At 43.8% G+C, this 17,652-nt stretch overlaps 1 protein-coding gene across 1 annotated transcript; it reads right to left on the bottom strand.

Annotated features, from left to right (window-relative positions):
• Positions 1 to 15,909: 15,909 nt before the first annotated feature.
• On the bottom strand, positions 15,910 to 16,584 carry LOC27206179. The gene is given in 4 exon segments (XM_039291713.2): positions 15,910 to 16,028; positions 16,031 to 16,049; positions 16,052 to 16,221; positions 16,224 to 16,584. Coding segments are annotated over 4 exon segments (453 nt in total). The 5' UTR covers positions 16,369 to 16,584.
• Positions 16,585 to 17,652: the final 1,068 nt, after the last annotated feature.

Here is a 17,652-nt window from a genome sequence, read left to right as displayed (position 1 = left end):
TTTCAGTTTGTTGTTCCTCCCGCTGACTCGACGCCAATGGTCTGGGATCTGGATGTGGATGTGGGTCCGACTATGACTCAATTAGCTGCGGCGACCCAGGCAAGGCCAAAACGGCGAACTGGGCGCAGTCAATGAATTGATGATGGTTGGGGATCGGTCATTTGATAGATTATGCGACCGTGAAACGATCGTTAAAAGAGGAAACAATCGAAAGCATTTTCTGCTTATATGAACAGTTCAAAGTGGAAACGTAATAATTGCAACTATATTAAAGATAGCGAATTCAAGGTTAATTCAGAAAGCTATTTATACAACTCATAGTTACCTAAAGATCTATATGAAATTTATAAAATTCAGATACACAAGAAATTTTAGATATACAAGCAAGTTAACATTTAAAACTAATTTCAATAGTTTCACATGTAAGCATATATCTATTATATAGCCCTGTTAAGATCACTTCTCACTTTCAATTGTCCAACAAGGGCCGCCAACTCCTTTTACCAAATCCCACAAAATCCCAGAAAACGAAAGACTTAGGCAGCGAACTTTGTCGCATAAAGGAATCGGAGACACGAGCAACTTATGCAAATAACACCGGTTCCAGCGGTGATGTTGTTGCCGCTGCTGCTGTTGTTGTTGCTGTCGCCATTACCTGTCTGTGGCATGTTTGGAGTGTTGGAGGCGCTTCCTTTTTTGCCGCTCAGCCAGGATAAACAAAGACCTTAAGCAGACAGCAGGATGTGTCAGACATAATTTTCATAATTTTACGCCACGAATCTGCAAGATTTCTGGCATTTACTTACGCCCCGCCCCGGCCTTCGCCCCTTTTCCATCTCCAGTTCTTGAAATTTAATACGCCACCAGCAACAGAGCGAATAAGGCAGCGAGGGTGAGAAAGAGAGTGCAGTTCCCTGTCCCAGCCGCAATCCCTGGAACCCCGAAACCCCCGAGCGGTCGGTCGGGTTCTGAGGTGTGAATTTTTAACCGGATATGAGTGAAACGCATCTTCCAGGACAACCCAGACGACGCCTCCATCCTCGCCGTCATCGTCAGGGCCGCGACACAATTCTCAGGAGACGGACAAACTGACTGACAAACCAGAAGAACGGCCAGGGGCTGGATCGTATTTAATGAAATGATAGATTGACGGGCGGCCACAGCAACTCCTTTCCCCTCCCACTCGAGAAAATTTCACTCAAGCACATGCCACTTTGGCTTTCATTTAATATATTCAATTCGCCGGCTCCTCCTGCGATTCACCTTTTCGCTGTCATTTTGCCAAGCGCTTCAAAGCCATTCGCATGTAAACAATCGAATTACACATGCTCGCCTGGACTTAACACCAAACAGATTAGATGAGCGGCTCCCGGGAATGGCGATCGGATAGTGGGGAGTGCCGACGCGACAGTTCCCCTGCAGGAGATTGTCTGGGAATGCAAGTGAAGCCAAGAAAAAGAGTCACTTTCTACCCAGTAAGTTAAGATACCTTGGGGTAGTTTCAAAAACCAACAGGGTTTGGCGGAAAAAGCTTAAAATAATATAAATATGTAATTTTTATTAACTTTGCTTGAAATGTAATATTGAATCAATGATTTCCATTCAATCCGAAAAATCCCCAGAAGGTTGTTGTATGACATTTAACAAACAAACTCATTAAATTAATTAGATAATAAACTTTTATTTATTGGCTTACAGGTTTGTAAAAATACTGCAAGCAAAAATTATAAAATAAATCAAAGAAAACACTTAAATAAAGAAACCCTAGATATAACTATATTTTAAAGCACCTAGTCTGAAAAGAATTTACTGCCTTGGGATTTCTAACAGGCTGAGCTTAACGAGCTGTTAAAATTCAGCTGGCATCGGATATCTAAAAAGTCGGGCAATCGTCCGAAATGCAGCCGTAATGTTGCCTAACTCCTCCTCTGGGTTAGCATCCGAGTGGGTCTCGCAGAGATTGCTCAAAGATTGCGGTCCCTAAATGGCACGACGACCTTTTCACACCTTCCTCCGGCTCCGTCGCCTGTTCTTCCTATTGTAATATTTCATTTTTATTCTTTTTATGGCCCTGACAAAGACGCGCTGGTATCGATTTCACATGCATCCGCTTTTGACAAACTTCTTTGAAATAGACTTTGACAAATTTCGTCTGGCTGGAGGGAAACTTTTCCATTGTTTTTCCGTGTCATCATTTTGGGTAAGCGAAACCGAACTCGTGCAGTCGTGTAGACGGGTCAAAGTCATAGACATATCTAGGAAAGCGGCGCCAGTCGCCGTCGCGATCTATTTTTATACCAAGCGCATTTCCCATTTCCATATTCTAATTGCAAATGAAAGCGAAATGTCGCCAACTTCGCCCACGAACGTCTGCCTTTCGGATCAGCAACTATATTGTATCTGCATCTTGCTCCCAGTCTACTCAAATGCCCGGGCGATAAGTTGTCATAAATTTGAGCCAATGTCCGTTCGACGCAAACGTAAATGCAAATTCGCTGCTCGAGCTGTTGTGGCATAATTTTTATGGCCAAACGCCTGTCAAACGCAATTGAATGAATGCGAACAGCATCCATAGACGGACTGAGCTTCAGATTCAACCTGGCCAGCTGGCCAGCTGCGGCGACCGAGGCATTTAGTCGGACAAGCAAAGTTACAAGCAAAGTAGCAGTCAGCGGGTAGAGCTTACTTGAGTTTATCTTAAGAGATGTCAGGGTATTACCCAGTCAAACAGCTGCATTAATCCATTGGGAGATTTAATTATTATAAAAGATTCACTTGCATCTTCACAATTAAATCAGTAGCATATTGTGTACATAACATTACTGGTATAATTGCTTATTTAACAAATTCATAAAATTTTAGAAGACAATTTGTTTGAAATATAGTTAAAATTTTCTATCGCTTATATCTAACTTCCAAGCTCGTGTCCAAAGTCTTTTGATTTTTCTTATATAAGTTGTAAAAAAAGTATTTCATTTTATTTCTTTTTTGTGAGTTCATTGTTGATATTTATAATTAACTATCGAGTTCGTTTCCTAAGTCTTTTGAATTTCCTATACAATTTTTGCACGTAATAAAAATCGTATCATAAAATATAATATTGAAAGTGTATTCGCACTTCCTTAGTCGACCATTAACTCCATTTTCTTTATTCAACACGTAAATTCAATTGGCGCCTTTAAAGCATTCAAATGATTTACACCGAAATATATTCGCAAAGCAGTTCGTTTCGATGGATCGATGGAACTGGATTCAGTAGCCGGGCACATATATCGTTAGTGGGCTTATTTGTCTGCCTGGAATGTGAGCTTGGCTAATCAGTGGCATAATTAATATTAATTTATATGAGAGTCAAGTGCACTTATCGCCAATTTGCATTGGCGCAAGGCAATTGTCGCCTTCCTTCCACTGAGAATGCCAATGATATCTTAGCAGTGAAATGAAAGCACATACCAGTCGAGAATCAAGTTGCACAACAAAGAAAGTGTAGAGAGAACGAGCTGGTGAAAGAAACTGTAACAAGTTCAGCCACTCAACCCGGTCACTTGGCACTTGGCACATTTTTATGACCGGGCCAAATCGACCGAACTCGCGGCTTGGAGTTCAGAACGGGGCTGGCTGGTCGCAAAGACAACTGAAAAGTGTTTTGTTTCGTTTCGTTTCGATTCGATTCTCGAGCCACCATCTCGAAACTGGAGTTTATTTTGTTTTTTCTTAACGAGGCGCTGCCAAGTCACTGTCAAAATATTGAAATAAAGGAATTTTCAATTTTAATTTCTTCAGCGCTCATCGTTCAGCACACACGAACCACGTGAAAGGCCACGAAATGGAAAAATAAAAGCAATAAGGGGCGAGCAGCTAACGTTCCAAGGAAGTGACTCTGTTCTTATGTTAATTATTGTTATTCTAAGCGCTAAATAAGCGTGGGTAAATAAAAAGCCGCGTCCACCGACTTGAAACTAAGTAAAGGAAACCTTTTTCAGAATTGACACATGCAAGAAATTATGTATGCCCCCTTTTTTCATTAACTCCCTAACAGCAAACTGGTGGAAAATGTGTTAAAAGATCGCTAAGGTTTAGCATATTTAAACACTGCATGTTGGGTTCATACTAGATTTGACTGATCTCACCAAGCAGATATAACATTTTCCACATAATATCTGTGTGTTCTGGGAACATACATATCATTTGGAAGAGGCATGGAAATACACTTTATAGAGAAATAGAAATTTAAAGGGGCTGAGATTTATTACTATACTATGATGACCAGTCAGTTGTAAGATTGTAAAACCAAAAGGGTAATCCCATTTGGCACTTCTAGAGTTAACAACCATTTTAGACTGCTTTAAATCATTTCGAACAACTTTATTGCCTCACTTTCCCTTTCCCAAAAGGGATTACTAGCGGCCATAATTTGAGTGCAGTTAAGTCCATTAACTGCTCCGGTATATTTTTTTTCCTTTGAGAGAGAGGAATATAATTTTGATTCAGTTTTTTTTTTAACTCCCCTTCTCAACGAGCGATTCTAAGTTGATTTTAGCCGTGCTGCAACCTTGCTGGCCTCCTCATTTATGCAAATTTCACTCAATATGCAAAACATAATCATTTTGTTATAAGCCACGGAGAACGCACTGCGGAGTGGACCAGAACTGAACACGCCCTCAGCCTGGAGAGGGGATGCAGCCGGTCGGGCTCCGACTGCGACTCCTCCCGAGCAATAAAGCAGCCAGCTCCAAATAACTCAAACTATCACGATGCCACAGGAGATCGCGGAAGAGGTCGAGGAGCGCAGGAGCAGCGGCGGCAGGAAAAAGGAAGAAGGAGGCGGGCGAGGCAGGCACACACTCAGGGCGGAGGACGATCAATCGTTTAAAAATTTAAATAATATATATGTTTGCCAGTCGGCGGGCAACTCGCAGCTCGCAACTTGCAGCTCGCAACGCGAAACTGTAACAGTCGAGAGATGTCGGAGTTGAAGTAGGTGGAGCTGATTCAGCTTCAGCCAAGGAAGCGGGAGCAGGAGCCTCAGAAGCCGGTCGACAATGAGGGGGGTAGGAGTGGGGTGAACAGGGGGATTGGGGGCAGGGACAGGAGTCGTGGCAAGTTCAGTGAGTTGAACGCATATCGGGCGCATGCCCCGCAGCGATTTATGCTTAAAACGGTGCAGATTCCTGTGCCGCAGCTACACGGAGAAAATAATCCATTAAGTTGGATTTAGTATATCACATTGTATAAATTTGTTAACCTCAATGGGTAAGTGTGCTAACATTTTGAAATGCTGCATTTTGGGATAAAACAACATTTGTGAACCCTTGTGGCTTAGTCTATAAAACTACCTACAGGAAATATACACATATTTTTTTAAGTGCCGTGTCGGAGGAGCCACAAAGGAGCAGGAGCATTGGAACAGAACTGGATGGGGCAGTAGGGGGATCTTCGGGGTGCCGCAGACCAGACAGCTAGGCTGCTTATTAAGCGATCTAGTGATCCGAGATCGCCGACCACAATGTATTCACAGGTTAAAGAACTTTTTTGGAGCATGTCGGGGTGTGTCTGCTGAGTGCATCTCCTCTCGGTGCCCGGTTCCGCTCCACAAATCCCAAATCCCCTTTCCCCCCGCGAGATTTCGGGCCTAGGTGGTGGTAGGCAAGACAGTTAATTGATTCGAGACGAACTTCTTTGGAAATCTCGCTTGAAATACGATTTATCTGGCCGTCGATCAATGCAGAATCATTGAAGCAAATTAATGAAGCACTGGGTTGACAATCCCACAGGAATCGGCTCTGATGAGTCACATACATCCAGCATATAAAGCTGATCATCATGATCCCCAATTCGAGTACCAATCCCCCGCCGCCCTCGCACTGAAATCGCTCTTGATGGAGGTGTGACAGCTGCGCTTTTGATTGTTTTGGGTTTGGTTTATGACTTCCACACGGGGAATCAGCTAGGAAACCATCGGACGTTCTCCGTTGATCGGCTTACGCTGATTGATAATGTAGCTCAATTAATTGTGAATTGTAATTTCCAGTAGCACCAGAGATTGGCTTGGCATTCAAATGCAACTGTCGGCAGGCCTGTCAGCCGGAACTCAAAGCTCAAGCCCATTCGAATGGAATGATTATGAATAGTAGGTAAACTGACTGACGACTGGCAAACCGCAAATGTAAGTAAACGCTTCAACCTCCAAAGATCCTCTGCTCCATCGCTCCAGATCCCAGACAACCGCAGAGATAATCCCGAATGTGGTCGCATTTTGTCGCCATCTTTCCGCCTTTGCCTTTTGCTTAATGAAATTCAAAAATCCATTTGCTTTGATTGCCGCTGCTGCCCGGCAAGCAAATCCAATTGTCTGCCGTTCGAGGTGAGCCACAAGGTGTGGCACTTGCCCCCCGATTGCCACTGTTGTTGCGGTGGCTGCCACAGGATGACGGCGTATCCGAGCGTTTTGGAAATATGAGATGTGAGATGGGGCCAAATGCCGCGCCTCCACCTTTCACAGATGAGGCTATTTCCTTTCGAAGAAAACGGTTGCCAGCCAAAGCTCAATTCGGGTTGAGCGGTACTCAATGAACTCATTCCGAATAAAAATCAAATTTAAAATCGTTACGTGATGAAAGACCACACTGAAGCCAATAGGTAAATAACTATATATAGAGTCTATATATAAAATCTATAGCTCTTTTAATCTATATCGCATCATATAACTGAATAGACAACATAACTGCTGGCACATGTTTGGTATTCATATTCACAAAATCTCCAGAAAAATGTTTAGTATTAATAATTCTTTACCCAAGCTAAGTAAAAGTGATATTATCCGTTGGCTTGTATATTCATTTGATATTTTTTCCCATAATGTAGTTTCGTTTTTATCTCAAACCACAATTAAATAATAAATAACATTTTCCTCCATCCAAATCCGAATCCGTACCACATGTTTCCTATCCGTTTGTAAGACGCACGTTTCTCGAGGTCTTGTATCGACATCAGATGCGGATTTTCGAGCTGCTTTGATTGACAGTTAAACGCCGCACTGCAATTTGCAATTTGGCACATTAATCATGTGCCGCGTGTTGCACACACATTCGCAAAACAGGTGGCAGCAGGTTGGCCAAGCGAACTCGACTCATTTGTGTCGATTTTCGTCGTCGTCAGGTGAATGTAAATGCGATTTTGTGTCGCCAAAAATGCCAGGCACGAAATATGAAAACCAAAATAAAAGCAAAAAAACCGATTTTGATTTGCAAGTGACATTCACTTTTTGCCGGCGCGACAAAAATTTAATCAAATCTCATGTAATTATGACATTTGCAAATGTTCGCCTTGGCGCGACTCCCGCTGAATGGGCGGCTATCGGAGATTCGAACAATGCCAAATAGTTAACCAAATTCACGAATTGTGCAGGGGTTAATTGTAAAAATATTCAATTCCACTTCGTAGGCATTTTTCGAATCTATGGAAACCATCAGCGAAGGCCGTTTTAGACCGTATTTATGCACGCTAAATTGGAGACCATTGGTTAAGATTTTATTTATGATACACATTTTTATTATCAAATTACTTTAGTTTTACAATTTAAAGATACTTAGCTTAAACAGATTATGATGGCATACACAAGAAGTTGTTTAATTTCTAAAATAATAAACCAATTTTAAAAAGTTTTATGTCAACTCGTTAGTTGCTCTTATTATCTTGTAAGTCCCAGACAATTTAAGCTGCTTGATTTCTTATCATAAATCTTTACTATATACGTTAATTCATCGCCTTTGTAACAATTTTCTCTTCGAATTAGCATTTTACACACTGCACTTATACCAAGTTGTATATAATCCTACAACCCTTAACTTTGTGAATATCTTTCGCTGTGTTTTCATTGGCTGGTCAACTGAAGCTCTCCTCCTGGAAACCCTTCGAGCACTCAAGGCATTCAAGGTTTTGCGACCGTCAGGTTCCCGCGGTAATTTCAGCTCAATTAGGGAAATGTGTAATTACTCGATGGAACAGCAAATGCTGCATTTGCGAGATAATCTATCTGGTTAGCCAGCAGTGCGAACCGAACTTGACCGGGCCCAGAAATGCAGGAAAGCCAAACGGAAGTGGCGAGAGGGCGGCGTCTGGGCTCTTGACATTGTTTTTGTCAGCAGACTTACATGGGACCGAACATGGACCTCGACTTTGGTCGGGAGAGGCCAAAGCCGCCGCCGGAGTGGGTTTCCGGGACCGGAGGAGAACAAGGAGGAGGAGGAAGAAGGGCGGAGGCACTCGCTGGCCACTGCGGATGGCATGCAAAACAAGCAAACTGACAGACAGCCAACCAGGCAGCGACATGCAAAGTCGACAACAAGAACAAATTGCTGCCGTTGGAGGTTGCCACAGCTGCCCCATCTGGCAGGCCGTGGAAAACCAGGGGGAAGGGTGGAAGCCGGGGGGAAACCGGGGGAAATGGATATGGTCTATGGTGCACGGCCAGGAAGACCAGGAAGCCGGAGACGGGTTGCTCCGTCATAACTCAGTCTATTGGCTTGTTAAGCGAATTTTCCAATATCGCCGCGTTTCAGGTTCGTAATTACGAACTGCGTCTAGGGCCTCTATGAGCTTTACACTGCGAAAAAACAATAAGGAATTTATGTTAACAATATTTCTGCTAAAAGAGTTACAAAGTTAGTGAAGTTAAAGAATCCTTAAGAACATTATAACCCTTATTCATATACAAATGACTATTTTATTGAGCAAATATTTTCATTTAGTTGAGTGAATTCTTAATTTTAAAATACCATTTTTTTCAGTGCATGAATCGTGCGTGCCTCGACGTAGATGAAGTTTCGATTGCTCGATTGCGGAAGGTGACGGAGGATGCAGGACGCGGGGCATCCTTCGATATTTATTTTTGCGTACGAGTATTTCGGCCTTTGGGCCATTTTTTCGACTATAAATACCAGACCAGCAGCTCCGTCGTCTTCCTCCCGCCGCCTGAATGTCCCCATATATCTCCCGGTTTCGAAGCCAGCTGGTGGCGCGTATTAAGCTATTTTCCTTGCAGCCCATGTCCGCTTATCAAACGCATGCAAGCCACCAAGCTGAAGGATCAGGGGCATGGGTGGAATGGTGGTAAGGGTTTCGAGTGCACTCGATTGTCCATGTCGAGGACCATGTCCATGTCCTCGCTTGCAGTGCGCCAAATGATTTATTAAAAATCTTTTATTATTTATAGTTGCTCCAGCGCAGGGCTGTCAAATAAGTTGAGGTAATTAATTAAGCTACATAGCCGGCTTTTGAGGGTGGTGACTAAAAGGGGAGGGGCGGATTATGGCGCCTTAGTATGTTTAGCCTTCAGTAAAAATGATGACCAGCTTAAGTAATAAATATGGGAAATTAGCTAAAAGATAGCAACATACATTGTTTCATCTTTAGTTAAAGGAACCTGATATTCCTTATAGATTCTTTATACTTTTGTATCCTATATATGTATACTACTTTCACTGCTCATACTTAACTGCGTGAATTATGACTACTCCTCAATGAAATTCACGTTTAAAGTGATTTTTTTTTATCGCATTTAAGGGGCGGTCATCTGACACCTGACTCTGCGATTGCGTGCGGCTAATTGAAGAGCCGGCAATGCAAACGAATCATTTGAAACACCTCATTTGGACGAAATGAAAATGGCAATTTTCGGACTGCCCAGCGTTAAAGGCGTTAAATGGCCCAATAACCGGACGGGATCAGAAAAAAATAAAAAAAAATATACATATAAAAAGGAAGCCGGCAAACGAAATCACAGAGCAAACCAACAAACGAAACTGAAATGCTGAGTTCTCTGTGTCATTAAGTGGAACATGCGATGGGTCTCGATGGCCCAGATGGGGGGGAAACTCGCGTCCAGTCTGGTCTGAGGATCTTGGGATCTTGGGGCTGGGGTTGAGGCAATAAAAAGCCTCGCCAAATTAGAGGTTATCCATTTGGGCAAATAAAAGTCGAGGGCGTGCTGGAAGCCGCACAGATTTGCGGGTGTTAATTGCTGGGCGCGACTCCTCGGCCAGAAGCCCGATGCTCCAGCCAATTGACAGCCAAAGGAGCAGCTGCATCGCTCCATGGAGAATGCACTTGAGGTTGGGCCAAACAGATTGGCTTGGCCATATACAAATTGCGTGTCCCTGTTTGCCAGCAATTATAGTCTAGGCCACTGATTGGTATGTTCTTATCCTTCCACTTACTATTACCAGTCATTATATAGGGATTTATCTGGAGGATGACCACCCAATATTGTTATGTCTTAGTTATCTCATAGAAGGTTTAATGGTTACAGTGCCCGGCTACTTCGAAATGCAATTAGATTAACGATAGATATTATTAAGAATAGTAATAAAGTTTTTCCATAGCATCCACATATACCTCGAGTTTAAGTTCCATACGAAGATACTCCATGATTTGTGGCAGGAACTGGAGCATTCTCGAATCCGCTTGGCACCTGCCACTAGGCAAATTAATTAACGATTATTAAAAAACGCAGCCCGTTAAGTTAAAATGCGATTATGACATAACGAGGGCAACACCGCCAATTGTTGTTAGGCGGAAAAGATGGTGCCTCAGTGAAACCGAGACGGCAACTGGATGTCCAGGGAGCTGGTAGTCCGGAGTCCGGAGTGCGAAGCGCGGACCTCGTCTCCCAATAATTTATCCATTAAGATTGCACGCGCCCGATTATGTGCTACGTGGCTACGAAGTTGGTTCCCAGGTCTAGATGGAAATGGTTATTGGGCTCGGCCCACAGTTGATTTAATGCGCCAAATTATAAAATTGCTGTTGATTTAATTTTATGAGTGTAAACCGCTCCGTCGGTCCGAGTGTCGGCCGATCAGTCAGCGCTACTCGTCTTTGTTTACCATCTGCAACTCCATCTTCAGGTCGCACTCCAACTCCAGCTCCAACTCGGAGTCCAACTCTGGCCGAGAGTCTTGTAACCATGTTCTCGCCGTTTATCGCAAATCTTCAGCGACGGCAGGCGCAACCGAAAAACCGCAACTCCAACGAACTGGCTGTGGAACGTGAACATGAACGTGACATGTGAATTAGGAATCGGACATGGCACATTGGGTAGTAGTGTAGTAGTGCTTCCAGGTCCGCTGAAAGGTACCCATTTCCCAGCCACTTATCTTGTTTAGCTCATAAATTAATTGACACTAATATGGCGCTAGGTATCGCCTGTGATTTTGGTTCGTCTGATCTCAGCAACTAATATGTGATGAGGCATAAAAACATTCATACATAAATTTAAATAAAAAAACCTTAATGAGTTGGGTAAAACCTAATCTTCATAAAACAAGATTCCAGAGAAACAACTGCTCGCTGTACATTCAAAGTGGGGATTATCCACAAAAGAAAGATTTCTCCTTCTGGGACAAGCAATTGGCTCTCACATCTCTGTTCGCACTGACCTGCTTGGGTGCTGTCAATTAGGCAGGGACTCTGGGACCGAATCCATTTCCATCTTTATTTCCACCTAAAGACGACCAACATGATCCACCACCCGCTGCTCGTTGCAGTCAATGATCGAAATACTAAACCCGCTTAACTGCACTCCACTCCAAAGAGGTGAGAGCGATGGGATCGGGGATCGGAGTTGGGGATTTGGGTATTTGGGTATTCGGGGAGTTGCCCGCAGACCGGGACGTGCACAATTTGGCGCCCTACTTTGGACGCTGCTCCTACGCAAAAGGGTGTCCAATCTGATCGAAACGGAGCGCAGCGCGGTTAAGTGTTAATAAATCGCTGAGGACCCAATGAAGATCACTGAGATGCGTTTCAAACTGTTTTTATATTATTTTTACAACTTCGTTTGGGCTTGCACGTAAGGGTCTGGGACTCCTTCGGTTATTACTTAACAAATTAGCTCAAATTAATCAGAAACGAAAGTAACTCCGCATGCAGCACTTCGGGGTCAAGACAAATGGAGGCATGCGCAGTGAGGGGCAACTCCGATCCGTTTCGATCCGATCCGAACTATCCACATACACAATCCATCCATCCACCTGGGTGGCTGCATGCTCGACTCGGGCCAATGACACCGCCTATAAGTGCATCCATTTGGATGCCACTCCGCACAGATCCCAGATGCTTCAAACAATTTGCAAGCTTTCAATCAAGCTGGCTCGGGGTTCTGCATTCTGGATTGGCTCCCTAATCGATCACAGAACTCGTATTCCCGCTCGAATCCTTCCATCATTCATGCGATCAGCATTATCTGCCGTCAGGCATCGTTGTCAGCCGTTGCTACCAAGTGGTGGCAAGTGGTAAGTAACAGGGGCAGGAGCATCTGCATCTGCATTGAAGCATCCGAGCATCCCAGCATCGGAGTGCGTAAGAGGTTCGCCAAAAGCGTAATTAACGTTCGCATATTTTGCTGTCGGATTATCGCGAACGCGACTTTGCGACAAAAGCTTCCTGTGCAAATTGAACGGATAATTGCGAGACATAACTGTAAGCACTGCAGAATTCATGAGGAGAAAGAGCTACAAGACTGTATCGAAATCTTGGAAACCGTCAAATCGAAGATACTATATTATATATTTATTAAATATATAACATTAGATGTTTCCCTCGTACGATACTTGAGTTTCCAACTATGCAGTTAACTCAGTATCAAAACACGATGGAACCCAATTAACTAAGTATAAAACTCTGGCAATTAATAATCGGTCAACAATGTTTCCTGGCCAGTGAGGGTGGTCCCAAGACCCGGGAATTTCCCAGCCAGCGGAGATTACAATACGATGGCAGTCTCGAGTGGTTTCGTAGACTGTTTGTAAAATGATATGAGCACATTTCGGGAACAGTTTCGAACAATCAAACTCTCCTCCTTTCATCCTCTCTCCTAATCCTTCGCATGGACGCTTATCGCCCGCGCCCTGGACGCTAATTTGATGAGTCATCTGTGCCGACTTCGACTGCGGTCCGATAGCCATCTGCCCCTCCCCCCCAACTCGAAAGACCCTAGACTAAGGCACCCCTTCCACCTTCCATTCACCTGAGTTTCCTTACCTGCTCGAATGGGCATTGTCGTAAATTTAACGTTTGTCATTGAATGGGAGTGTTTAGGCATCATCTAGGGACGATATGTTTGTGTTTGCATTGAGTTTTCGTAGAAATTGTCACAAGAAATGGGAAAAGCGGGGAATGTCAACACACAAAGTGGCGAGGTCGGGGGAAAACTAGATGATAATCGGATCGTACCTTTGGGTATCTCATTTCTCCATAAAAATTGGTAACAATGAACAACCAGGCATTTCTCTTTACAGACCCAGGCGCAGCTCCGTTGTTGGGAACGTAATTACTTTGATATCCGAGCCAGAAGGCATTCCCGACTTATCGCTCTGAAATAGAGAATCCCATTTACACGGCTCATCGATCCAAGGGAAAGGACTTGTGCCGCTGGCGAAAGTCGGCATATGGATTCGAGTGCATATCAATATCAGACTGGAGCAGATGTCTGGCGGGATAATCAAGGGTCTTACTTTGTGTGTCTGGTACTAGAAGGAACTAGAATGGAAAAGAAACTATTTCAGATAGTGAACAACTTCAACGCCTGGCTTTTGTAAATTTAATTAAAAATTGATAGCTCTAAAATCATATATTTTTAATATCAAAGGACCAAAGACCATAATAATCCGTGAAGAAGTTATAATTATTTTTTGTATTTCGATTTCACTGGAAACAAATTTAATCAACACAAGATTTGCGGTTTAATTATTAAAAATCGAATTATAAATCTGATGAAGATTATCATCCTATAAATATTTATTTTAAAGCACAATAAAACTTTGATGGCCAATGGCTTTGAGTCCCAAAAATGTTGTGGGCTCAAACCCAATTCCGAGTTAAACACTAAACTTGCTGCTAGCCAATCTTGAATGGGTAGTATAAGCCATTTCGGCTCGACAGATCCGTTTTGGGAATTACGCTCTAATGCGAATCCCATCACACGCGTGTGTTTGTGAGTCATCTGCGGTCGCAATTCCCGAGTCAGAGATTCATTGGCCATTCAGTTGCATGGCCTGCCCCCCTGTAGCTATCATAAAAAGCCGGCGTCGCCAAAGGGAGCGAATTCGAGGGGTGCGGCGGACGGGTGGAGGAGGCTAAGGTCGGTCGCCTACTTACTCCGGAGCTGTCAGCTTATCATTTCGCTTTTAGCGCACCACAAGTCCACAGAAAGTGTGTCCTGCGACGATGGAGGGGTGTGCGTGAGTGCACTGAAGAAAATCACAGGTTGTATTTACTTTTAAATAACAGATTTATGAGCAAATACTATATATAATATGAGCAGGCAACGACTACTTTCAGGGCATGTACTAATAATATTAACTATGATAATCAATTGTTTTTTTTTTTTGAGTGTGCGTTGTGGGCTCATTATCGGAGTGCGCTCAATGGAATGTAATGGCGGCCCCACCCCTTGGGCCACCACTTGACTGGGCCCGATCCTCTGGCCGCTCGCCTGGCCCGCAATTTGCGTGCTGGAACGCCGCTGTCTCCGCTGGCATTTCGTGTTATCCTTCAGCTCAATTTCGGCTACTTTTGGATGTCTCTCGGCGAGTGAGTTCCTTTTTTTTCGCTTTGGATTGCATTGCATGTCGCATGTCGCACTCGAACTCAAAACTCGAACTCGAGCTCGAGCTCGCTGGGCGTCTCTTTCTTTCCGTTCGCCTCTCCGTCCGTCCGATAAGGTTTTAAGTTATGACCTTTTAAAATGTCCAAATGCGGCGATAACACGTGATTACTACAAATGTATTCGGAGAGTGCAGCGGATCAGGATGCGCCACATAAAATCCGTGGCCCTTGAACAAAAAAAGACATGCCAAGTGAAAAGGAATGGAAATGGAAAAGAGGGGCAAGAAGGCAGCTTGGCAACAGGCAACAAATTGTTTTGGCCTCCAACTAACAAATGAAATCCTAAATCACATAGCACTCCCGCTGCTCCAACTCCCTTGCGCTGCCAAGGCTTCTGTCTGCCATCTAGTTGGGCTCCAGGACATAGGTTTTCCTGGGCTCCCCAACTCCATCAAGTAGCTCTTCATGCGAAGGAATCATAAATATCGATCAAAACGTCAGCGTTTTATCTATTCCACAAATCGATCGTACATTGTGCGAAGTTCAGGGCTCCAAGGCCAATCAAGTCAGTATGGAAGTAATATTTATTAAATATTATAATAAATTATGTATTATTAATACGTTATGTGCCAAAAAAAGGTTGGTTTGTTCATATGCTTAAAAGTTTTTATCATATCTCTTGAGATTAGTAGCACATTTTTTAAGAACTGGGATGAATGAATGATTTGGCTGCAAGTTCTACAGCATATGATTATATCATGGTTATAGTCCCATTCTAGGCATCGCGATTCCCAGGTTTCGCATCCCTGGTCTTCCTGCTCCGCCTGGTCTTTCACCTTGTAACGCGGATCCGGGGGCATCTGCGGGGTCCAAAAAAGGGCCGGGGCTCGATCACTTTGTAAATTGTTGGACCTTGCATAATTTAAGCATAATTCTTATTTTATTCTCGGCCGTGTGTGGATGCTCCCAGGAATTTCATCTTTTGCTGGCATATGTCGATATGCCAGATATCCGTCGCTTCGCTACCATCGGTCAGCTACCCGACAAAATGCTCGAAGGGATTTCCAAAACCCCCCTTCGCCACATTGCCATGCCGCTGATTATTACGAGGGGCGGGGATGGGGGGCTTGCTGCGACTGTAGATGGGGGGCGTATATATGGCTAATAATAACAATAATAATATGCGTTCGCTTATCAAAATTGACGTCAGATCTTATTGATATGCATCGGCCAGTGGAGTTTTTGGCCAGCGCACAAAGGAAAATCGTGTCAGGGAATCGCTTGGGCTTAATTGAAGCGTTATTATGCGACTGTCACATACACGCACGTATGCAAAGCGTTCCCCTCCAAAGCGTTTGCCAGGTTCGCGATCCCCACATCGCCTTTGTACACCCGTATACTCGTACCATTGTATGTTATATACACGTATGCATATACGTAGATCTCCCCAGATCTCGAGATCTGCAGGCCAGGTCCTGCTGCGCCTGCGCGAAACCTTCACCTTCGCTCGACTTGACAGATGCCTCAGAATTTTTAAGCACCGCGGGCCATCTCCGAACTTCTGCCACGGCAGCCGTCTTTTATTAATCAGCAGACTGTCCAGCCGAGGGGATCGAGCGGGGGGCACAGCGCGCTGCAGCGGTTGCGAATATTATTTATATCGAATTTAATAATAATTCTTGAGCCGCTGCCGCTGCGTAGGCTGCCGCCGCTGCTGCTGCTGCTGCTCTTGGCCAGTTTGATCAGCTCAGAAATTTGCATTGATCGACGTTGCAGATATGGACAGGCCGAGGCCGAAGTCAAAGTCAGCGCAAGGTCCTTCACTGAGAGAAAAATTTAAGAGCTTGGTATCTGTAGAGAAAGCAGTTCTGGTTCACCTTGCAAGCTCCAATGAATTAGTATTCAACTTTTATTAGCATGTGGTTCTTGACAGATTTTTGTGTTGACAGCCAATTTGTAATAACCAGATTGGGTAGATATGAATAGCCCACTAAAAAATGATTTATTTAAAATAATAAAAAATAAAAATGCTTTAATTTTGTATATGTATGTTTGTTGAGCGAAAATGCAATAGAAGTTTTATATAAGCATAACAAAACCTGATTCAATAAACTTTATATGGTTCTTAAAACAACCAAATTTTGTTTACAAGGACATGTAAGCTTGTGAAAGATATCTTACACAGAGTCTTTTCTTTCAGTGTAACTACTGAGTGGAGACAATTCCATGATGTGCAGATGCTGCGGATACCGATCGGTCTCAGCGCTTATGATGAACGATTTCGGGGGTGAGGTGGGGCAGTTGGGGGGTGTGGGGGCGGCATGAGCCGTTCAACTTTATTGACTTTCGCCCGGGTGAAAAGTATGCGCCGCCCTTATTAGCATGCCGCGGACGTTACCGGTCGAAAGGCGGAGGAAAGTGGGTTACCCAGCCAACAACACTGCACCCCTCAGCCCCTATGGCTTAATGTGCCGTTTTGTTAAATTGCAGCGTTAAGAATTGCGCACATAAAGCATTTTGTTGTCAAACTGATTTCTGATCATACATAATTTTTATCTTGATCCAAATAAGCGTTACACGATCAGAACGCTGCAGCTTGGGCTGCTGGAGCCCTAGGGCCACAGAAACCAGTAACTTTGTATCGATACGATGCCATACCATACCATACCATACCATACTTTGCCGTCGTTAATATATGCATGCGTGGTCAGAGGCGATATACATACTTTATTTTCGGCTGATTCGTAGCTGGAACTTTTAATGGGGAATTTGCCGGGAAACATGTGAGTCGCTCGGCCACATGCAAAATGTACTAAAATTATGAGCGCATTTCCAAAAAAAGACCGCTTTGCTCTTGGGCGTTTCAAATGCTATGCCTTATTTGTCGCTGCGGTAACGCCCCTCGCCCACAAAAACGATCAAAATGGCTAAGTGGCCAACACTTAAGTGCACCATAAAAATCGGAACGCATAAATCATCCCCAAAATCCACATAATAATCGGTTAAATGGATGTCCGAAACGCGAGTCAGCGATATCTATCGAAT

This window comes from Drosophila simulans, chromosome 2R (assembly GCF_016746395.2).
Source record: "Drosophila simulans strain w501 chromosome 2R, Prin_Dsim_3.1, whole genome shotgun sequence".
In the NCBI taxonomy this organism is placed as follows: domain Eukaryota; kingdom Metazoa; phylum Arthropoda; class Insecta; order Diptera; family Drosophilidae; genus Drosophila; species Drosophila simulans.
This window is presented reverse-complemented; position numbering and strand designations above follow the sequence as displayed.